Consider the following 16,925-nt stretch of genomic DNA (forward strand, 5'->3'; position numbering starts at 1 on the left):
AGTCAGCTCTTCACATCAGGTGGCCAAAGTATTGGAGTTTCAGCGTCAACATCAGTCCTTCCAATGAACACCCAGGACTGATCTCCTTTAGGATGGGCTGGTTGGATCTCTTTGCTGTCCACGGTACTCTCAAGAGTCTCCCAGGTTTAGTTACTAAACAAGGAAACATTTATGGAGCATATAAATAGTACTTGGCTGAGATACTGGGAAAACAGGAAAATCAAAGCATGGTGTCCTATCTCCAGAAGGCCCAGATTCTACTAGAAAATATAACATGTATAGATAAACAAAACATAATGTAATAAAGATAATAAATGCATAGGACTTTATGGGCGGGTAGAAGGGGAGGCCTGACTCAGGCTGAGAGGTACAGGTGGGCTTCCAGTTACTAGGCACATACCCTGAGAAAACCATAGTTCAAAACATACACATGCCCCTTTGTTCACTGCAGCACTATCTACAATAGCCAGGACATGGAAACAACCTAAGTGTCCACGGACAGGTGAACGGATAAAGAAGATGTGATACATATATGCAATGGAGTATTACTCAGCCAGAAAAAGGAATGAAATTGTGTCATTTGTAGACATGGGAATGGACCTAGGGTCTGTCATATAGAGTGAAATAAGTCAGAAAGAGAAAAACAAATATCATATATTAATGCATGTATGTGGAATCTAGAAGAATCGTACAGACGAACCTAGTTCCAGGGCAGGAACAGAGATGCAGATGCAGAGCATGAACATGTGGACACGGGGTATGGTCGGGGATGGGGAGCATGAGATGAATGGGAGGGACATATATACACTACCATGAGTAAACGAGACAGACAGTGGGAAACTGCTATAAAGCACAGGAAGCTCAGCTCGGTGCTCTGTGATGGCCTGGGGGTGGGGTGGGGAGTTGGGAGGGAGGTCCAAGAAGGAGGGGATATATGTATACATGCAGTTGATCCACTTCATTGTATAGCAGAAACCAACATAATATTGTGAAGCAATTATACTCCAAAAAAAAAGAAAAAAGTCAGGAAAAAAAAATGATGCCTAGGCAAGGCTTAAAGAAGACAGGGAGTCTGCCAGCTTGGAGTGGAGGAGGATGGGAGAAAGGCACAGTAGAGCAGTAAGAAGAAATAAGAGGCAGGGTCCGCCTCAGACAGGGTGTGGAGCTGCCAGCAGGCGAGTGCTGCTGGAGACTGAGGAGCAGCATGGGAACACTGCTGAGAATGACATCAGGCCCTGGATGCTCCACGTGCCATGGCAAAAAGCTTCAATGCTCTATCCTGGACAAGGAGAAGCTACTGAAAGGTTTTAGGAAATCAGATCAGCATCTCTGAAACATCATTCTGGCATCACAGAGGATGGGTCAGGGAGACAGAAAGGACAGGTGAGAGTCCATGGAGACATGAACTATGCCAGTCACAGTGGGGATGAACAGGAAGAGGTGGAACTGAAAATTATTCAAGAGGGAGAAGCTGGAGGCATCGGTAATGGACAGGCTGGCTGGGGGAATGCAAGAGAGGGTAGACACAAGATGAACCCCAGTTTCCTGCAGGGTGGGTAGGTCTTGGGTGTCCACCATCTTTCCCAACTCTGTTTATGCTCTTGACAGTTAGATGTGGGTGCAAAACTTTGATCTCTGTTCAGTTAAACTCTGGGAGCTTTTCATGCCTGTTCCTTCTGGTAAGATCCTTCTGGATCCTGCCATGGATATCTGATACATTCCCACACTGGTGGCTGTAGTTATGGATAAGCTTCATCCAAACCCTTGGTAAGAAGGTAGAGGCAGAACCAAGGACCTTAGCTGGAGTTGTAGACCCAATTCTGGATATACTCTGAATATAATTAGATATACATCAAAACAGTGAAGGGACAGAAGAAAAGTCCCATGAAAAAGGAAAAGTAAACGGCAGGTGTTTAACTTGGAGAAGAGGTGACTCAGGAGAGGATGGTCACTTCCAGGTGGAAGAGGAATCCATCTTTCATAGGACTGTCTCCATGGCGATACACTAGTGTCAGAGAACATCATCACACCATCCACAGATTGGAAAAGTTCAGTTTGACATGAAGCAGGACTGTCTAAGGGTCAGAGACACCTGGAGGTGGGGTGGGCCACATTGGCACAGAGTAAGCATCTGTATAAATTTGCTAGAGCTGCCCCAACAAAATGCCACAAGCTGGGTGTCTTAAATAACAGGAATTCATTTTCTCTAGTTCTGAAGGCTAGAAATTCAAAGTCAAAGTGTCAGCAGGGTTGGTTTCTTCTAAGGTTTCTCTCCTTGGCTTGCAAATGGCTGTGCCTCCATCCTGTCTCCTCTTCTTATAAGGACCTCAGTCCCACTGGATGAGGGTCTACCCATAGGACCTCATTTTAATTGAATTACCTCTTCAAAGACCTTAACTCCAAATTCAGTTTGAGTTACTGGGGTTTAGGATTCCCAAGGATCCATTTTAAGGGATCACAATTCAGTCCACAACACAACCTGTCAACAGGGATGTGTAAACAGAGGTCTGATGGCTGTCAACCAGAGGAAACCAATAAAGAAACTGAAGTAACAAATTCAGAGCATCCTTGAAGGTCCCTTGAGGTCTCAGAGCTACGATTCTCAACATTGCGAGAGGGCACCTCAACCCTGCTGTTAAACATTATTAACACAATAATCTCCCCGGGGCTTCAGACAATAATTACATTTTCATGGCAGCTTAAATGATGGATGAGAAATGTTGCTTTACTTTAACCCTTCTTGGAGGAAAGGCGCGGGCCGGCAGCTACACACGGGAACCTGCAGAGGACAACCGCGCGCTTACCTGTGAAACAGGACAGACTTCACCAAGGTGACTACGTCCCGGCTGGCGTTGTATCCGGCACAGACAATAGCAACGTGGATTGTCTGGGAAGAGAACAGAGGAGCAATTAGATGGAGGAGAAGGATTTTCCTGGTGCTTCTGACGGCATGAGAAAGTGCCCTAATTCTTGTTGGGATGGTCGGGATACAAGGAACATTGGCAGCAGCTGTGAAGAATAACTCCAGACAGTTTTATTAAGGCCTTTTTAATCGGTTTATGGAGCTATCATCATTTAGAAACCATTAAGGCTCTTTTCAATTACATTTTGGGGACGAGAGAAATGGCAATTGGTTTGAATAGGCAAACAGTGCGTCCCGTGCCCCCAAGCCTGGAGACAATGACAATCGGTAACAAGAGAGGAGAAAGAAATACGCCTGAATGTATGAACTGACAACCGGGGATCTCAGTTGGAGATGTGGTGGCTCAGAGTTCAGGAAATGTTCTCACAGGACATCTCAGGTCAGGGGCAATCTGATAATAGGACAAAGGGAACCAAGAAACACTGAAGGGCCCAGCTGGGATACCATTCAGGGAGCTGAAGGCTGGCAGAATCAATAGGACATGGATGGATCATCTCACCAAAGCACTTGAGGGCATGGGCCCCAGCATGCCCATTAACCCCTGGTGACCCAGGAACGCTTCAGCATCAGGTGGCTCACTGTAACATGACAGTCAGGACGCACATCATGCAGGATGTCACGGAAGGCAACTATGTCAAGTACAGAGATGCGGCACACTGCAGTCTGATCACAGAAGAAAGGCCCTTGAGAACTGAGCTTCCGAAACGGGGGTGATTTGCCATCTTGGTGTGCCATGAATGAATTACAGGTGATGAAGATAACACATGTCTTCAAGTGAGAGTTCTAGGCTACCAGGCAGGGCTACCCCTCAGGCTTGGCTGCCCTCTGCTGCCTGAAATTTTTATGTTCCTCTGGGCACCCAATACTGAAATTCAAAGAAGGGGTCTTGATAGGCACTGCTTCATTTTCAGAACCATGCATGGCCCTTCCTCCTAGCACATGGCTCCCAGACTGCCTGTTCTGCTCACCAGCCACTTCCAGCTACAGGGCAGTTCTGATGTCCTGCTCACTTCCATACAGGCTTCCCCAGACCTACATCAGCCTATGCCTCCTGACATCACCAAGGAAAGGGTAACCATATCCAGGATAAACCAACCGAGAGTCTAGGATGCACTTGCAAGACCTTTTCAATTCCAATGACCTTTACTCCACCCTGGCCACTCACTCTCAGCGCCAGGTACTGAACCTCAGCTTCCTCCAGATCATCACTTTTGAGAAATGATCAGTTCACCCACAGCTCTAGGATTCTCAGAGCCTCTCACCCTTGCAGCTGCCCCTTCCCCTCATGGAGACCCCTCACGGAGACCCCTCACTTCGCCCTGTGTATCAGGCCCTACCTGGTTACCTGACCCATCTACCCTGCCCTTGGCTCCCTGAAATGTTCAGCCCCACATGCAATACACAAGCCAGCACCCCACAGTCAGGGCAGCAGGATCCCTGCTCCACACTTACACGGGGGACCAAGAAGGAAGACGAGGGAAGACAGAAGAGAAGAATCACTATGCTAAGAGCTAATATTTATTGAGCAAATTAGTACATACTGGGTACAGTATTTAGCACTTTATACAGATTGCCAGGTTTAAGCTGTACGAGACAAGTACAGGGTTACTGTTTCAGTATTAGAGATCAGGAAACAGGCTGAGAGAGATGGCATTTTAATTCTGCATAAGAGATTCTTCACCCTGCTGGTGGTGCATCAGAAACATCCAAAAGATCTCAAAAATGTACCCTGTGCCCCAGCCCTGTCTCACACCAATTAACTCACACTCTCATATGTCCAAGACCTTAACTACTCTACTAGAAGGCAGTGGCTCTCAATAGGGGGTAATCCACTCCCCTTTGCCTCCCCTATGACATGTGGCAATGTCTGAAGTCGTTTTGGGTTGTCACTCCTGGGGATGTGAGGAGTGGCATTCTACGGAGGGAGGCAGAGATGCTGCTCTGCATTCTACAACGCACAGGGTGGTCCCAAAAGAATCACCCTATGTGCAAAAGGTCAAGAGCACTGTCTCTAGGAAACCCTGTTTTAAGGAAGGAGAGAGGCAGTGAGAAAGGCTCAGATCCCACAGAACACCAAAGCCACCTTTTCAATCTCATTTCTGCACATCTCAACTTCCCCACCTGTAAAATGACGACAGCCCTGTTTATCTCTAGAAAACATCTCCCAAAGACTCAGAATCAAAGTCTGTAAGGCAGATGCAACTGTCACTGTTTGAATAGTGGAGGAGATGAATAGGAAAATGCCTGCCCATGGGAGGTATAACCAGGGTGGGAACAAGAATGGGTAAATGCACGCTGAATCAGGCTCTTTGGAATCGCAAATATTTAAATACCCGGCCTCCGAGATATCAAACTTTGTCTTGGCTTCAGGGTTCAGGGACTTTTTAAAATGGGCCCATTAAATGTAAGCACAAGCGCGCACGTTCTCAAACATTTTACATAATTTCCCAATCTCTTTAGCTTCATCCCGTACACCTGCCACCATGAATAAATTCATCATCTGCAGCCGCCACCGCAGAGCCCTGCTACCCAGGAAGGCAGAAAATTGGAGTGTCACGAACACGTACCTGAAAGAGCTTGGGATGGTCCCAAATTTTATGGGTGCAGAAGAGAATGGCAGGAGTGAGGCGAGGCTCAAGGCAGGAGTGGGGACAGTCTGGGTTCAGGGATGAAGGTTCCTTGAAGGACCAGGGGTGCATACATGGCCTCACTAAGAGAATTTTCCATTCTGAAGCTATGAAGTCCAGGTTTCAAGTTTCTCAATGTGGTGGCTTAAAGGTGGTCCCAGACACCTGGATATTCCTCCCCTCAAAAGAAAGGGTCTAGCATCAGATTCTGTGACCACTTGTCCATTCCTCCCCTATACTTGGCAGACATCATACTTGTCTCTATTGGTCAGAAAGTCTGAATAGTGTGATCATGGACTCACTGCCATTTTCCAACTGGATTTGTGCCCCGAGAACCTTTTTTAGACTGAATTAATTGGGTTGTCACCCTGTTTATTTAACTTATCTGCAGAGTACACCATGCAAAATGCTGGGCTAGATGAAGCACAAGCTGGAATCAAGATTGCCAGGAGAAATATCAACAACCTCAGATGTGCAGGTGACGTCACCCTTATGGCAGAAAGCTAAGAGGAACTCTTGATGAGGGTGAAAGAGGAGAGTGAAAAACCTGGCTTAAAACACAACATTCAAAAAACTACGATTATGGAATCTGGTCCCATCACTTCATGGTGAACAGAAGGGGGAAAAGTAGAAGCAGTGACAGATTTTATTTTTTTGAGCTCCAAAATCACTGCAGATGGTAAGGGCAGCCATGAAATAAAGATACTTGCTCCTTGGAAGGTAAGCTATGATGAACCTAGAAAGTGTATCAAAAAGCAAAGAAATCACTTTGCTGACAAAGGTCCATCTAGTCAAAACTATGGTTTTTCCAGTAGTCACATACTGATGTGAGAGTTGGATCATAAAGAAGAATTGATGTTTTTGAACTGTGGTGTTGCAGAAGACTCTTGAGAGTTCCTTGGACTGCAAGGAGATCTAATCAGTCGATCCTACAGGAAATCAGTCCTGAATATTCATTGGAAGGACTGATGCTGATGTTAGAATACTTTGGCCACCTGATGGGAAGAGCTGACTCACTGGAAAAGACCCTGATGCTGGGAAAGACTGAAGGCAAAAAGAGAAGGGGACAACAGAGGATGAGACAGTTGGATGGCATCAGACTCAATGGACATGAGTTTGAGCAAAGTCTGGGAGATAGTGAAGGAAAGGGAAGCCTGGCTTGCTGTGGCCCATGGGGTGGAAAAGAGTCAGACATGACTCAGCGACTGAACAACAACAATAACAAACTGTGTTCCTCCTGCCTCTGGTTTCTGGCTGAGTTTGGTCAATGGGGGACTTCAGTGGGAGAACAAAGCCCCTCTCCCTCTTTACCTCTAGTTCTGGTTCCACAAGTACTCCTCCTGCCCCCGCAGGCCCAGGGGTTGTGGTGACTCCCTCCTGCGAGCTTTACAACCCCCACTGGTTCCCCTGAACCCCGCCCATGCCTCTGGCCCTGTGTTAAATCTTCTCCCCACCTTTTGTGAGTGTGCCCCCTGTTTCTTGCCAGGACCTAATTCTGGTAACTATTCCTCAGCACCCCATTTATCCTGGGGGCTAGAAGGGGACCTCTGATGACTTTGGAGCATCCATAGATGTATCACTGATCCCTAAGGCAAAGCAAGGCAGAAGGGCATCCAAATAAACCTGAGAATGGATAAATTGTAGGTATAAAGTGGAAGGGACATTCCCTGGAGATCCAGTGATTAGGACTCAGTCTTTTTACTGCTGAGGGCTGGGTTCAATCCTTGGTTAGGGAACTAACATTCCACAAACCATGCAGTGCGGCCAAAATAAATTTTTTTTTTAATTAAAAAAAATTAAAGCACTATACAAAATTCTCAGACACAGGGACCACACAATTTATAATAAGGAAAGCGTCCTGCTTTCTCCCTTTAGTCATCAATATGATGCTGCAAGCTGTAGCTGGAGACACAGGTAAGAGTGCCAGAGCTGTGAACTGGGCTTTATTCCTGACACCACTGGGGTCAAGTAAGTGGCCTTCACTGCTGGGGCCTGGAGGAAGAATTCAGGCATGACATGAGTGCTTTTAGAGAGACTGATGTGCCAGGCGCTGTCCTGGGCTCAAAGGACAAAAAGGTCAATCGGCCTTTGTCCCCCAGGTCAAGGGAGAGGGAGAAATACAGTCAACCAGACAATCCCATCAGAGACTGCGGATGCTTCTATGTCCACAGGCTCAGTGTCCCTGCCCCCCAGAGCGGCCAGCAGCACTGAGACCAAGTGGTTGCAGCATGAACTTCCAGCAGAAGACACGACAGTTACTAGACCAGGGCAACACTCACTCCAGTCTCCAGAGTCAGCACAGATTCATAGCTATGTCAGCCTCCTCATAACCTAAGAGAGAACTGCCCTCCAACAGGAGAGAGTCCCATAGGGCTGTTTGCTGATATGTGCATGTAGGAGAAGAACCGCTGTCCCAAATGAAATTTGGGCCAAACTAATAAGGGATGGCAGGCAAGCTGTGGCCCAGGCAGAAGTAAACACCACTCTGCTCACCCTGCTTCCACCACTGACACCATTAGCAGAGACCTAAAAGCTCAGGTGCTCCCCTCAGGGCATTCTGCCCCAGGGGCACAATGCAGTGAAAGCCTCTGCTCACTGGGAGCCTTTGGGAGTGGGAGTGAGAGGGAAACCTATTTAAATGCTGGCATGTGATGCGAGGGGAAAAGTCAAGGCTAGGTCTAGATCCTGGACTGCAGCTGCCGGGGACAGGGGTGGGGAGGCAGGACCTCCCAGAGGATAGATGCTGTCGCGGCAGCTGGGGAGAGGCACACAGCTGGCCACAGAGGCTATTTCCCCAGTTAGTAGGGAAAACCCAAGAAAGGTAGAAGAGACCTTGGTTTGAGCCGCAGTGTCAACACAAGTCACTGTGTGGTCTTGGAACAGCTGCTTTATATCCCTGGACCTCATTGACTCACCTGTAAAATGGAGATAAAAATAAATACCCCACTGGATAACTGAGGGGATCAGACACATACGTGCATGACTGAACTGATGCTTGTTCATGTCACTGACTGCACACAGCACAAAGAGAAGCTGGGCATCGTCCCCTGGCTTTAACGTCCTCATCTGTAAAATGGGGACATGATTCTACTTACCCTCTAGGGGTCGTTGAGGATAAGTGGTCCTCAAACTCTAACATCCATCAGAAGCCCTGGAGGGTGTGTTAACACAGAGTGTGGGGTCCCTCCCCCAAAGTTCCTCATTCAGGAGGTTCTGTAGGAGCCCGAGGATTTCCTGCAACCAGGTGATGCTGATGCTGGCGGTCTAGGGACCCCACCTCAAGAACCACTCTAGCTAAAGCTCTCTGAGAATCTCTGGTTAAACACTCCACAGACGTTAGCTGTGATTCTGTTGGGAGAGGAGGGGTGTCCACAGAATCTGTTTCCGACTTTCTCTGAGGAGGACCAGCCCCCTCACTTCTACAGAACAAGGAGAGGCAGAGCTCCGCCCATAGCTACCTCAGTCTCCCTTTCCTCCTTCAGGGTGAGGAAAAGGCAGAGGGAGAAGAACAGGGAACACAGGCTTCTCCTGCACAAAAGTAAAGCCCTGGAAGTCAGAAGAGCCAGATGGTGGGCCTAGCTCTTCCTCTGGCCAGCTGGGTGATCTTGGACAAGTGACTTAACCTCTCTGGTCCTCAGTGACTCCTTTATAAAAAGAGGGATTCAGAGGCCCCCAGCCAGGCCAGTGTGCCAGCTCGGAAACAGATGCCCCAGCCCTGATCAAGCCTTCGGCTGAGGCAGCCCCAGCAGATGCTTGAACTGCAACCTCAGGAGAGACCTGAGCCACAACCCCCAGCTAAGCTGCTCCCAGATTCCCACTTTTCAGAAACTATGAGATAATAAAATGCATGTGGCATGAAACTGTTAAGTTTTGGGAATAAATTGCCCTGAAGCAATAAATAAGATACTCAAGGGAGGCATCTGAAAGGCCACACTTAGAGCTTGCTGCTAAGTCACTTCAGTCGTGTCCGACTCTGTGCGACCCCATAGACGGCAGCCTACCAGGCTCCCCCGTCCCTGGGATTCTCCAGGCAAGAACACTGGAGTGGGTCACTTAGAGTTTGGGTCCCTGAAAATCACTCCAGAAAAAAGTCCTACTAGGTACATTCCAGTGGGCTTCCCAGGTGGTGCTAGTGATAAAGAACCTGCCTGCCAATGCAGGAGATCCACCAGACTCGGTTCAATTCCTGAGTCAGGAAGATCCCCTAGAGGAGGAAATGGCAACCCATTCCAGTATTCTTGCCTGGTAAATCCTATGGATAGAGGAGCCTGGTGGGGTATAGTCCATGGAGTGGCAGAGATTGGGACATGACTGAAGTGGCTTCGTATGGAGGTACCTTCTAGTACAAGTTCCCTAGTTCAAGGATGCGACATTCAGGGGAAAATATTTTAGCAGATTTAGGAGCCTCAGAGACAACATATGAAGCTGATGAAATGTGAATCCAAAGGCTGTACAAGTATCTTCCAATAGTGACACAGTGTATGAAAAGATGTCAGACAAACCCCTTCACTGTGGGGTAATTATAGAAAGACCCTGAAGACGAAGTAAAAACAAAAAGACAGATCAAAATTCTGTTGGGTTTGTTAGGGACCCAGAAAATGCAGGTAAGAGGTGTCAAGGTTTATAAACATAAAACCTAAAGCAAAATGCTCAACTCCTACTGAGCTGACAAATGCAATCACAATCTGGCAGGCACCGTAAAACAACCCAACTTCTTTTTAAAGAACAGTCAGGTCTTTGCTTAGACCACAGAGGGATGAGTACCCCCATAGGGCTGCGACAGCCCCCAAACTGAAAGATGACCCCCACATCATTCATGCCTGTCACCCAGAAGCCTTCTGAGATGAGGCACCTGCCAGGCAGAGAATAAGGACTGCAGCTCTGAGCTGATGGAGCACTGGTCCCAGCAGCTCTAATTCACAGGGTTCAGCACAGTGGTTCCAAGCACAGGCTCTAGGAAGCAAACTGCCTAGGTTTAAATGTGAGCTCCACCTCTTCCTGGCAGTATGACATTGCCATAATTATTTAACTTTTCTCAGTGGTAGCTTTCTACTCCATAAAAAGAAGAACGTATGTTATGCAGATTAAATGAGATACTTCATGTAATTTTAGCATGCTGTTTCCTACATTTGCAGGTCTCAATACATGTTCACTTTTGTTATTATTACATTGCTATTACAATTTTGAATACCGTTCAAAGCATGGGATAGAAGGAAAGGGATACTTCCTCAAGGGGTGGTGTGACATCAGCCATTACCATTCACCTGACTTTCCGTAATAATAATATCAATTGTTGCTGTTTCAGCTCTTTGACATTCCCTCCATTCAGAGATGGGGTGTATGCCCTTCTCCCTTCAAAGTGGGTGGGATTTTGTAACTGTTTCAACCAACAGACTATACTATGGACAAAAGTGACACCATGTGACTTTTGAGATCAGGTCATTAAAGTGTTTCTGTTCTGCCTTGCTCACTGGAATACTTGTACTTAAAGCCATCAGCTGCCATGGAAGTAGCTGGCCATCCTGGAGCTGCCATGTTGTGAGGAAGCTCAAACCAGCCACAGAGAGAGACCACAAGGAAGGCCCCAAATCTATAACAGTAAAGAAAGACACCAGGCCAATGCCCACAGCTCCAACCCTCGCTGTTCCAGCTCCAGCCACTAACTAACTGCACGAGCCCTTCTACCCGCCAGGATCACTCAGCTAAGCCCTTCTCAAATCCCTCACCCACAGACACCATGAGGGCTAACAAAATGATTGGTGTTGTTTTAAGCCATTGTTTTAGGTGATCTCTTAGGCAGCAATTGGCAACTGGAAGATTCATAATAAGCATATGTGACACCTATCCAGGGTTACTTTCCCACCTGCTATCTCATTTCATCCGCACAGGGAAGAACACATTATTATTCTCATCTTGTATTAATAAAATAGACTCCAAGAGAGTAACTGAACTGCCCCGGGTCACATGGCTGCTGCTGCTGCTGCTAAGTCGCTTCAGTCATGTCTGATTCTGTGTGATCCCATAGACGGCAGCCCACCAGGCTCCTCCGTCCCTGGGATTTTCCAGGCAAGAACACTGGAGTGGGTTGCCATTTCCTTCTCCAATGCATGAAAGTGAAAACTGAAAGTGAAGTTGCTCAGTCGTGTCCGACTCTTAGCAACCCCATGGACTATAGCCCACCAGGCTCCTCCATCCATGGGATTTTCCAGGCAAGAGTACTGGAGTGGGGTGCCATTGCCTTCTCACATGGCTAGTGAGTGGCAAAGTAAAGATTTCTGGTTAGACATTCTGACTCCAGTTTACAGTTTTTGTGCTGAACCATGGCTGACTCCCAGGATGGACCAGAACCAGAAATGCAAGAAAAATGCACATATCTGTACAAACAGAGGCAGAACTGGAGATCAAAGAGGATCATTCTGTTCCAAGTCCAGAAGCACAGAGAAACCAGTCCCTCATGGAAGGAGAATTGCCCTGACAACAGAAATATGCAGGAAGAAAATGGGCAGCAGTGACTTGAAGGGGACATCATTAGGGAATGATAAGAGGGCACAAGGCTCCAATTTCTATCACCAGGAATCTCAGCTGACAGCCCAGGTGTCATTACAGAAGCGTTTTCAGAAATACTTGTCATAGCCCAGAGAAGTTCCAGTGCCACCAGAGATGATGACAACGTCCCTAGTTATGAGGCCCTGCATGCTGACAGGGTGTCAGGACCAGCTTGAGCACCCATAACCATAAGCGCTGCCGAAGGAGGAGGATTCTATTTTGACTCTGCTGACTGACATTTCTTGTTTGCCTCTATGGAATTTTCCCTAAAATCTTTAAAGATGCCAAGTGATGGAAACAGAGGAAGCATATTGCTAATAGGTCTGAAGCCAGCATCGCAGGGCACATATGCCCCTGGAGGAGACAACATTGAAATAAGATGCCAGCGGGCCAGAACTTGCTAATTCATCTATGGAACCTCTGAACAGAATCCAGGGTTCACAGGTGAATTCCACCAAAAAAATAAATAAATAAATAAAATAAAAAGAAGTAACATTATCAAGACACACACAGAGTATAATAAACGAACAAGGACTTCTCTAGCACTCCAATGGTTAAGACTCTGAGCAGGGATGGGTTCAGGTCGAGGAACTAAGGTCCCACATGCCATGGGGTGTACTCAATAAATAAATGTACAAAACCTTAATTCTCAGGTGCAAAAGACTAAAAAATAAGTTATGGTAGCAACAAGCCCAAGATCTTTATCTTTCAAAGAGCATAGAGATAAAGTGAACCCCACAATTTATTTTAGTTGTTCTTTAAAGCAGTAGTTTCCAAACAGTTTCTACTATCTCAGAATCATTTGGATACAAAATTTTAATACCTAAATTTTGGGCCCTATTCTCAGGGATTCTCAATCAGTAGGATGGATGGGTTCCATGAATATGGATGTTTGGTTATGTAATTCTAATGTACAACCCAATCCGGTAACTACTCATTTGACAGAGAATGTTCACTGTAACCATAACATCGGTTCTCTAGTAGCCAAGGGCTTCCCCAATGGCTCAGACAGTAAAGAATCTGCCTGCAATGCAGGCAACCTGGATTTGTTGCCTGGGTCTGGAAGATCCCGTGGGGAAGGAAATGGCTACCCACTCCAGTATTCTTGTCTGGAGAATTCCATGGACAGAGGAGCCTGCAGACTACAGTCCATGGGATCACACAGAGTTGGACATAACTGAGTGACTAATACTTTCACTTTCTAGGAGCCAAACTCCTAAATGTTAACAGAGAATGTGGCTTCCTTGAAGAAAAATCTGTTTTCTAGGCTCCCTTGCAGCCAGGTGGCAGCTAAAGGTACCAGCTAAATGAAGTTCTGCCAATGTGATCTAAAAGGGACTGACTGTGAAGTTTCTAAGACATGTTCTTAAAGCAAGCTGATACACTCACCCTTCCTGCTAGTTGGAATGTGACTGACAGAGCTGAAGCTCTGACAGTCATTAAAGACCATGCAATGACCTTGAGAATGCCAGTCAAGCCAGCTGGGTGACAAGATACAGGAAGCCTGCATTCCAGGTATGTCCGTACACCGACAGCCTCCAGACTTCTTACATGTAAACAGAAAGAAGGTGCAAAGCAGCTGTTACTTAGAACTGTTTGATAAATCACAGTGAAATCAACTACTAACACAATAATAATGCTACGGTTTGCCTAAAGTTCTAGTATTGTTACATTGTTACCACTGAAACAGTTTGAGGCAAGAACTTGATTTTAATCCATAACACACAAATAAAGAAACCAACACTCAGAAGAGTGATCTAAAGTGCTCAGAGCCTCACCACCATCAACGTAGGAAGGGAGCCAGATTTGGGCTCCTGTCTCCCACGTTGAAAGCCTTTTTTAAAAAAAAATGGGAGTATAACTGTTTTACAATGTTGTGTTGGTTTCTGCTGTATGACAAAGTGAACCAGTTACATGTATACATATACCCCCTCCCTCTTGGATCTCCCTCCCATCCATCAAAAACTTGTGCACCCCAATGTTCATCACAGCACTGTTTATAACAGTCAGGATATGAAAGCAACCTGAATGTCCACTGACAGACGAATGGATAAAGAAGATGTGGTACATATATACATTACTGAAATATTATTCAGCCATATAAAGGAGTGAAATTGGGTCATCTGTAGAGATGTGGATGGACCTAGAGTCTGTCACACAGAGTGAAGTCAGAAAGAGAAAAACAATTATTATATATCAACACATGTATGTAGAATCTAGAAAAATGATACAGGGCAGGAATAAAAAGCCAGTGGTCTTTTGCCCACACTATTTTGTGGGACACTTGGGGCAGAAGCCCTCTTTAGAAATAGGATGTGTGTATCTCAGAAAGCTGAGCAGGAGAAGGAAGCCACTGGCCACACAGGCAACAGCAGGAAGAGGAATCCTCCGTTTTCGCCCTCTGTTACATTTGCACCCTCCCATTTTTTTTTCCTTTTCCTTTTCTATTTTTCACCTCCTTAATCTTACCCAGTGGTTTAAGTCAGTCTGAGTCATAATAATGTAAACACACTCGAGGAAAAGCATTTCCTCCCCCGGGCCAGCCCACATTCTAAACTGATGTCATGATCATAACCAGAGAGTAGAGAAGCCGAAAGAAATCAAACCAGCCTTCCCTCAGGCAGGGAAAGACCATTCCCAAGTTAGGGCCCAGACCAGACCAGCCTAGATCATGAACATTTAACTGTTAAAGTTGCTAAGTGCTCATTTTCAAAGATGTAAAACAGAGATCTTCCATAACAGAGGCCACTAGCAATGGTTGTAGACAATTAAATGAGACTGGGCCTGGCATATAGTCAGTACCTACTTATAGGAAGCAGATCACCAGGCAATTTAACATAATTCCTGTCTTATGCTCTCCTGAATGCATACCATGCCTTGGCTAACCCACTGATTCTTTTCCTAGATAGAAGGAAGAATGAAGAATTATGCAGTTAACAAATGACTAGCTGGCTCTCTACTCCCCAACAGCGCCCCCAAGCAACCTGGCAGGTGGACCATGCAGGCAAGATAACACTTGGAGGAGTCAGTCACACGATGGAGAAGGATGCAGAACCCAACTTCCTACCTCGATGACTCAATGAGATTCTCCCCTTCTCCCCTTTCCCCTTTCAAACCTGTAGGACTTCCCTGGTGGTCGAGTAGTGAAGAATCCACTTGGCAATACAGGGGACACGGGCTCTATCTCTGGTCCAGGAAGATTCCACATGCTGTGGGGCAACTGAGCCCGTGTGCCACTGCTCCTGAGCCCGCTCACTTAGAGCCCATGCTCCACAAGAGAAGCCACCACCACGAGAAGCCCATATAAACTGGAGAAGTAGTCCCTCTGGCCACAACTAGAGAAAACCTGCACACAGCAGTGAAGACCCAGCACAGCTGAAAATACATACATAAATAAACAAATTTTCTTTACAAAGTGAAACAAAAATGAAATTTATGAAGGAAAAAAATGATCATGGCAGAGCACAATCTTCAGAGTTGGTTTCGGATCCCAAGTCCATCTTCTCCCCAGACTGCCAGATTTAGGATTAAAACATCTTTCCTTTCTATTAATACTTGCCTCTCAAATTACTGACTTTTGAATGGTGAGCAGACAAACCTGAGTTTGGGAACAAACAGAATTTCTCTTTTCGTCCATCATCTCTTCCTGACTTCCCACCTCAGAAGGTAAGAACCAGAAGAAAGGGAATTTTGTCTCTTTTCCCATCACTGCTATTTCCTAGCACAGAAAACAGTGTGAGATCCACAACAGAGACTCAATAAATACTCGTTGGATGAATGATGACGAAACCGCAGCCACTTCCCTGCCTGGGTTCTCTGGGCTCACCTGACCAACTATCTCACCATGCCCTAAATCCTTTCTTGCTTGACAGAGTCTTGCTTCACGTTTTCCCTACCCACACACACAGTCCTCATAGGACATCCCCCATCTACCTTTCTCCACCTCTCCACCAGCCCACACTTCAACCAGTGTGGAGAGTCCACAAGAAATGTTCCAGTCCTCAGGGGCTCTCCCTGACCACTACAGTCTACAATCCCCTCCCTGACCTTGCACAGACCTGAGTCTACATCACTTCATAACTAAGCCCTGTATCTGCTTATGACATACTACAGTGTCTCACTGATATCACTAAAAACCTTCTTCACGTGAATAGCATCTTATAGTTCGCAAATTCTTCTCTCTTCAGGGAGTTCGAAGTTTAAACATTATGAGAATGTGGTCGGGAAACAGAATAAACAAACACCAAGTAATATATGTCTGTATCTAACTAAAAATAACAAAAATGACCCACAATTGAAAACACAGTCTGTACCAGACAGTATTTGTGGCTTTCTCTGGCCATCCCACCTCCTTTTCACAATACTGCATGAAGCAGGTGTTATTTTCTAAAGTTTATTGAGGAGGCACATCTGAAGTTCAGAGAGGTTAGGTAATTTGTTCAAGCACTCACAGCTAAAGCCAACAGGGTTGGGCAGTGAACTCAGGCTTCTTTATCTCAAAAGGTCTTGCTTTTAACAAGGAGGGGCTTCTCTGGTGGCTCAGATGGTAAAGAATCTGCCTGCAATGCAGAAGACTCGGGTTCGATCCCTGGGTCGGGAAGATCCCCTGGAGAAGGGCATGGCAACCCACTCCACTATTCTTGGCTAGAGAATCCCACGGACAGAGAAGCCTGGAGGGCTACAGTCCATGGGGTCTCAAAGAGTCAGCCACGACTGGGTGACTAACACTTAACAGAGATGCTCTAATTTCCCTCCACTAGGACTAGAAGAAGTATAAAATGAGTGTGTGTGTCTGTCCTCATGCACATTCAGAGCACAGAAGAGCATAG

The 16,925-nt window shown here is 46.3% G+C and overlaps 1 protein-coding gene across 2 annotated transcripts in view; it reads right to left on the reverse strand.

The window, feature by feature from the left end:
* The window catches only part of LARGE1 (LARGE xylosyl- and glucuronyltransferase 1), a 613,949-nt gene that overhangs the window by 316,042 nt on the left and 280,982 nt on the right, over positions 1-16,925 (reverse strand). For both annotated transcript variants that reach the window (XM_061417244.1, XM_061417245.1), the window contains exon 4: positions 2,805-2,887. In XM_061417244.1, the coding sequence (XP_061273228.1) occupies positions 2,805-2,887 (83 nt within the window). The remainder of the gene's footprint in view (positions 1-2,804; positions 2,888-16,925) is intronic.

Source organism: Bos javanicus, chromosome 5, assembly GCF_032452875.1.
Source record: "Bos javanicus breed banteng chromosome 5, ARS-OSU_banteng_1.0, whole genome shotgun sequence".
Classification (NCBI taxonomy): Eukaryota; Metazoa; Chordata; class Mammalia; order Artiodactyla; family Bovidae; genus Bos; species Bos javanicus.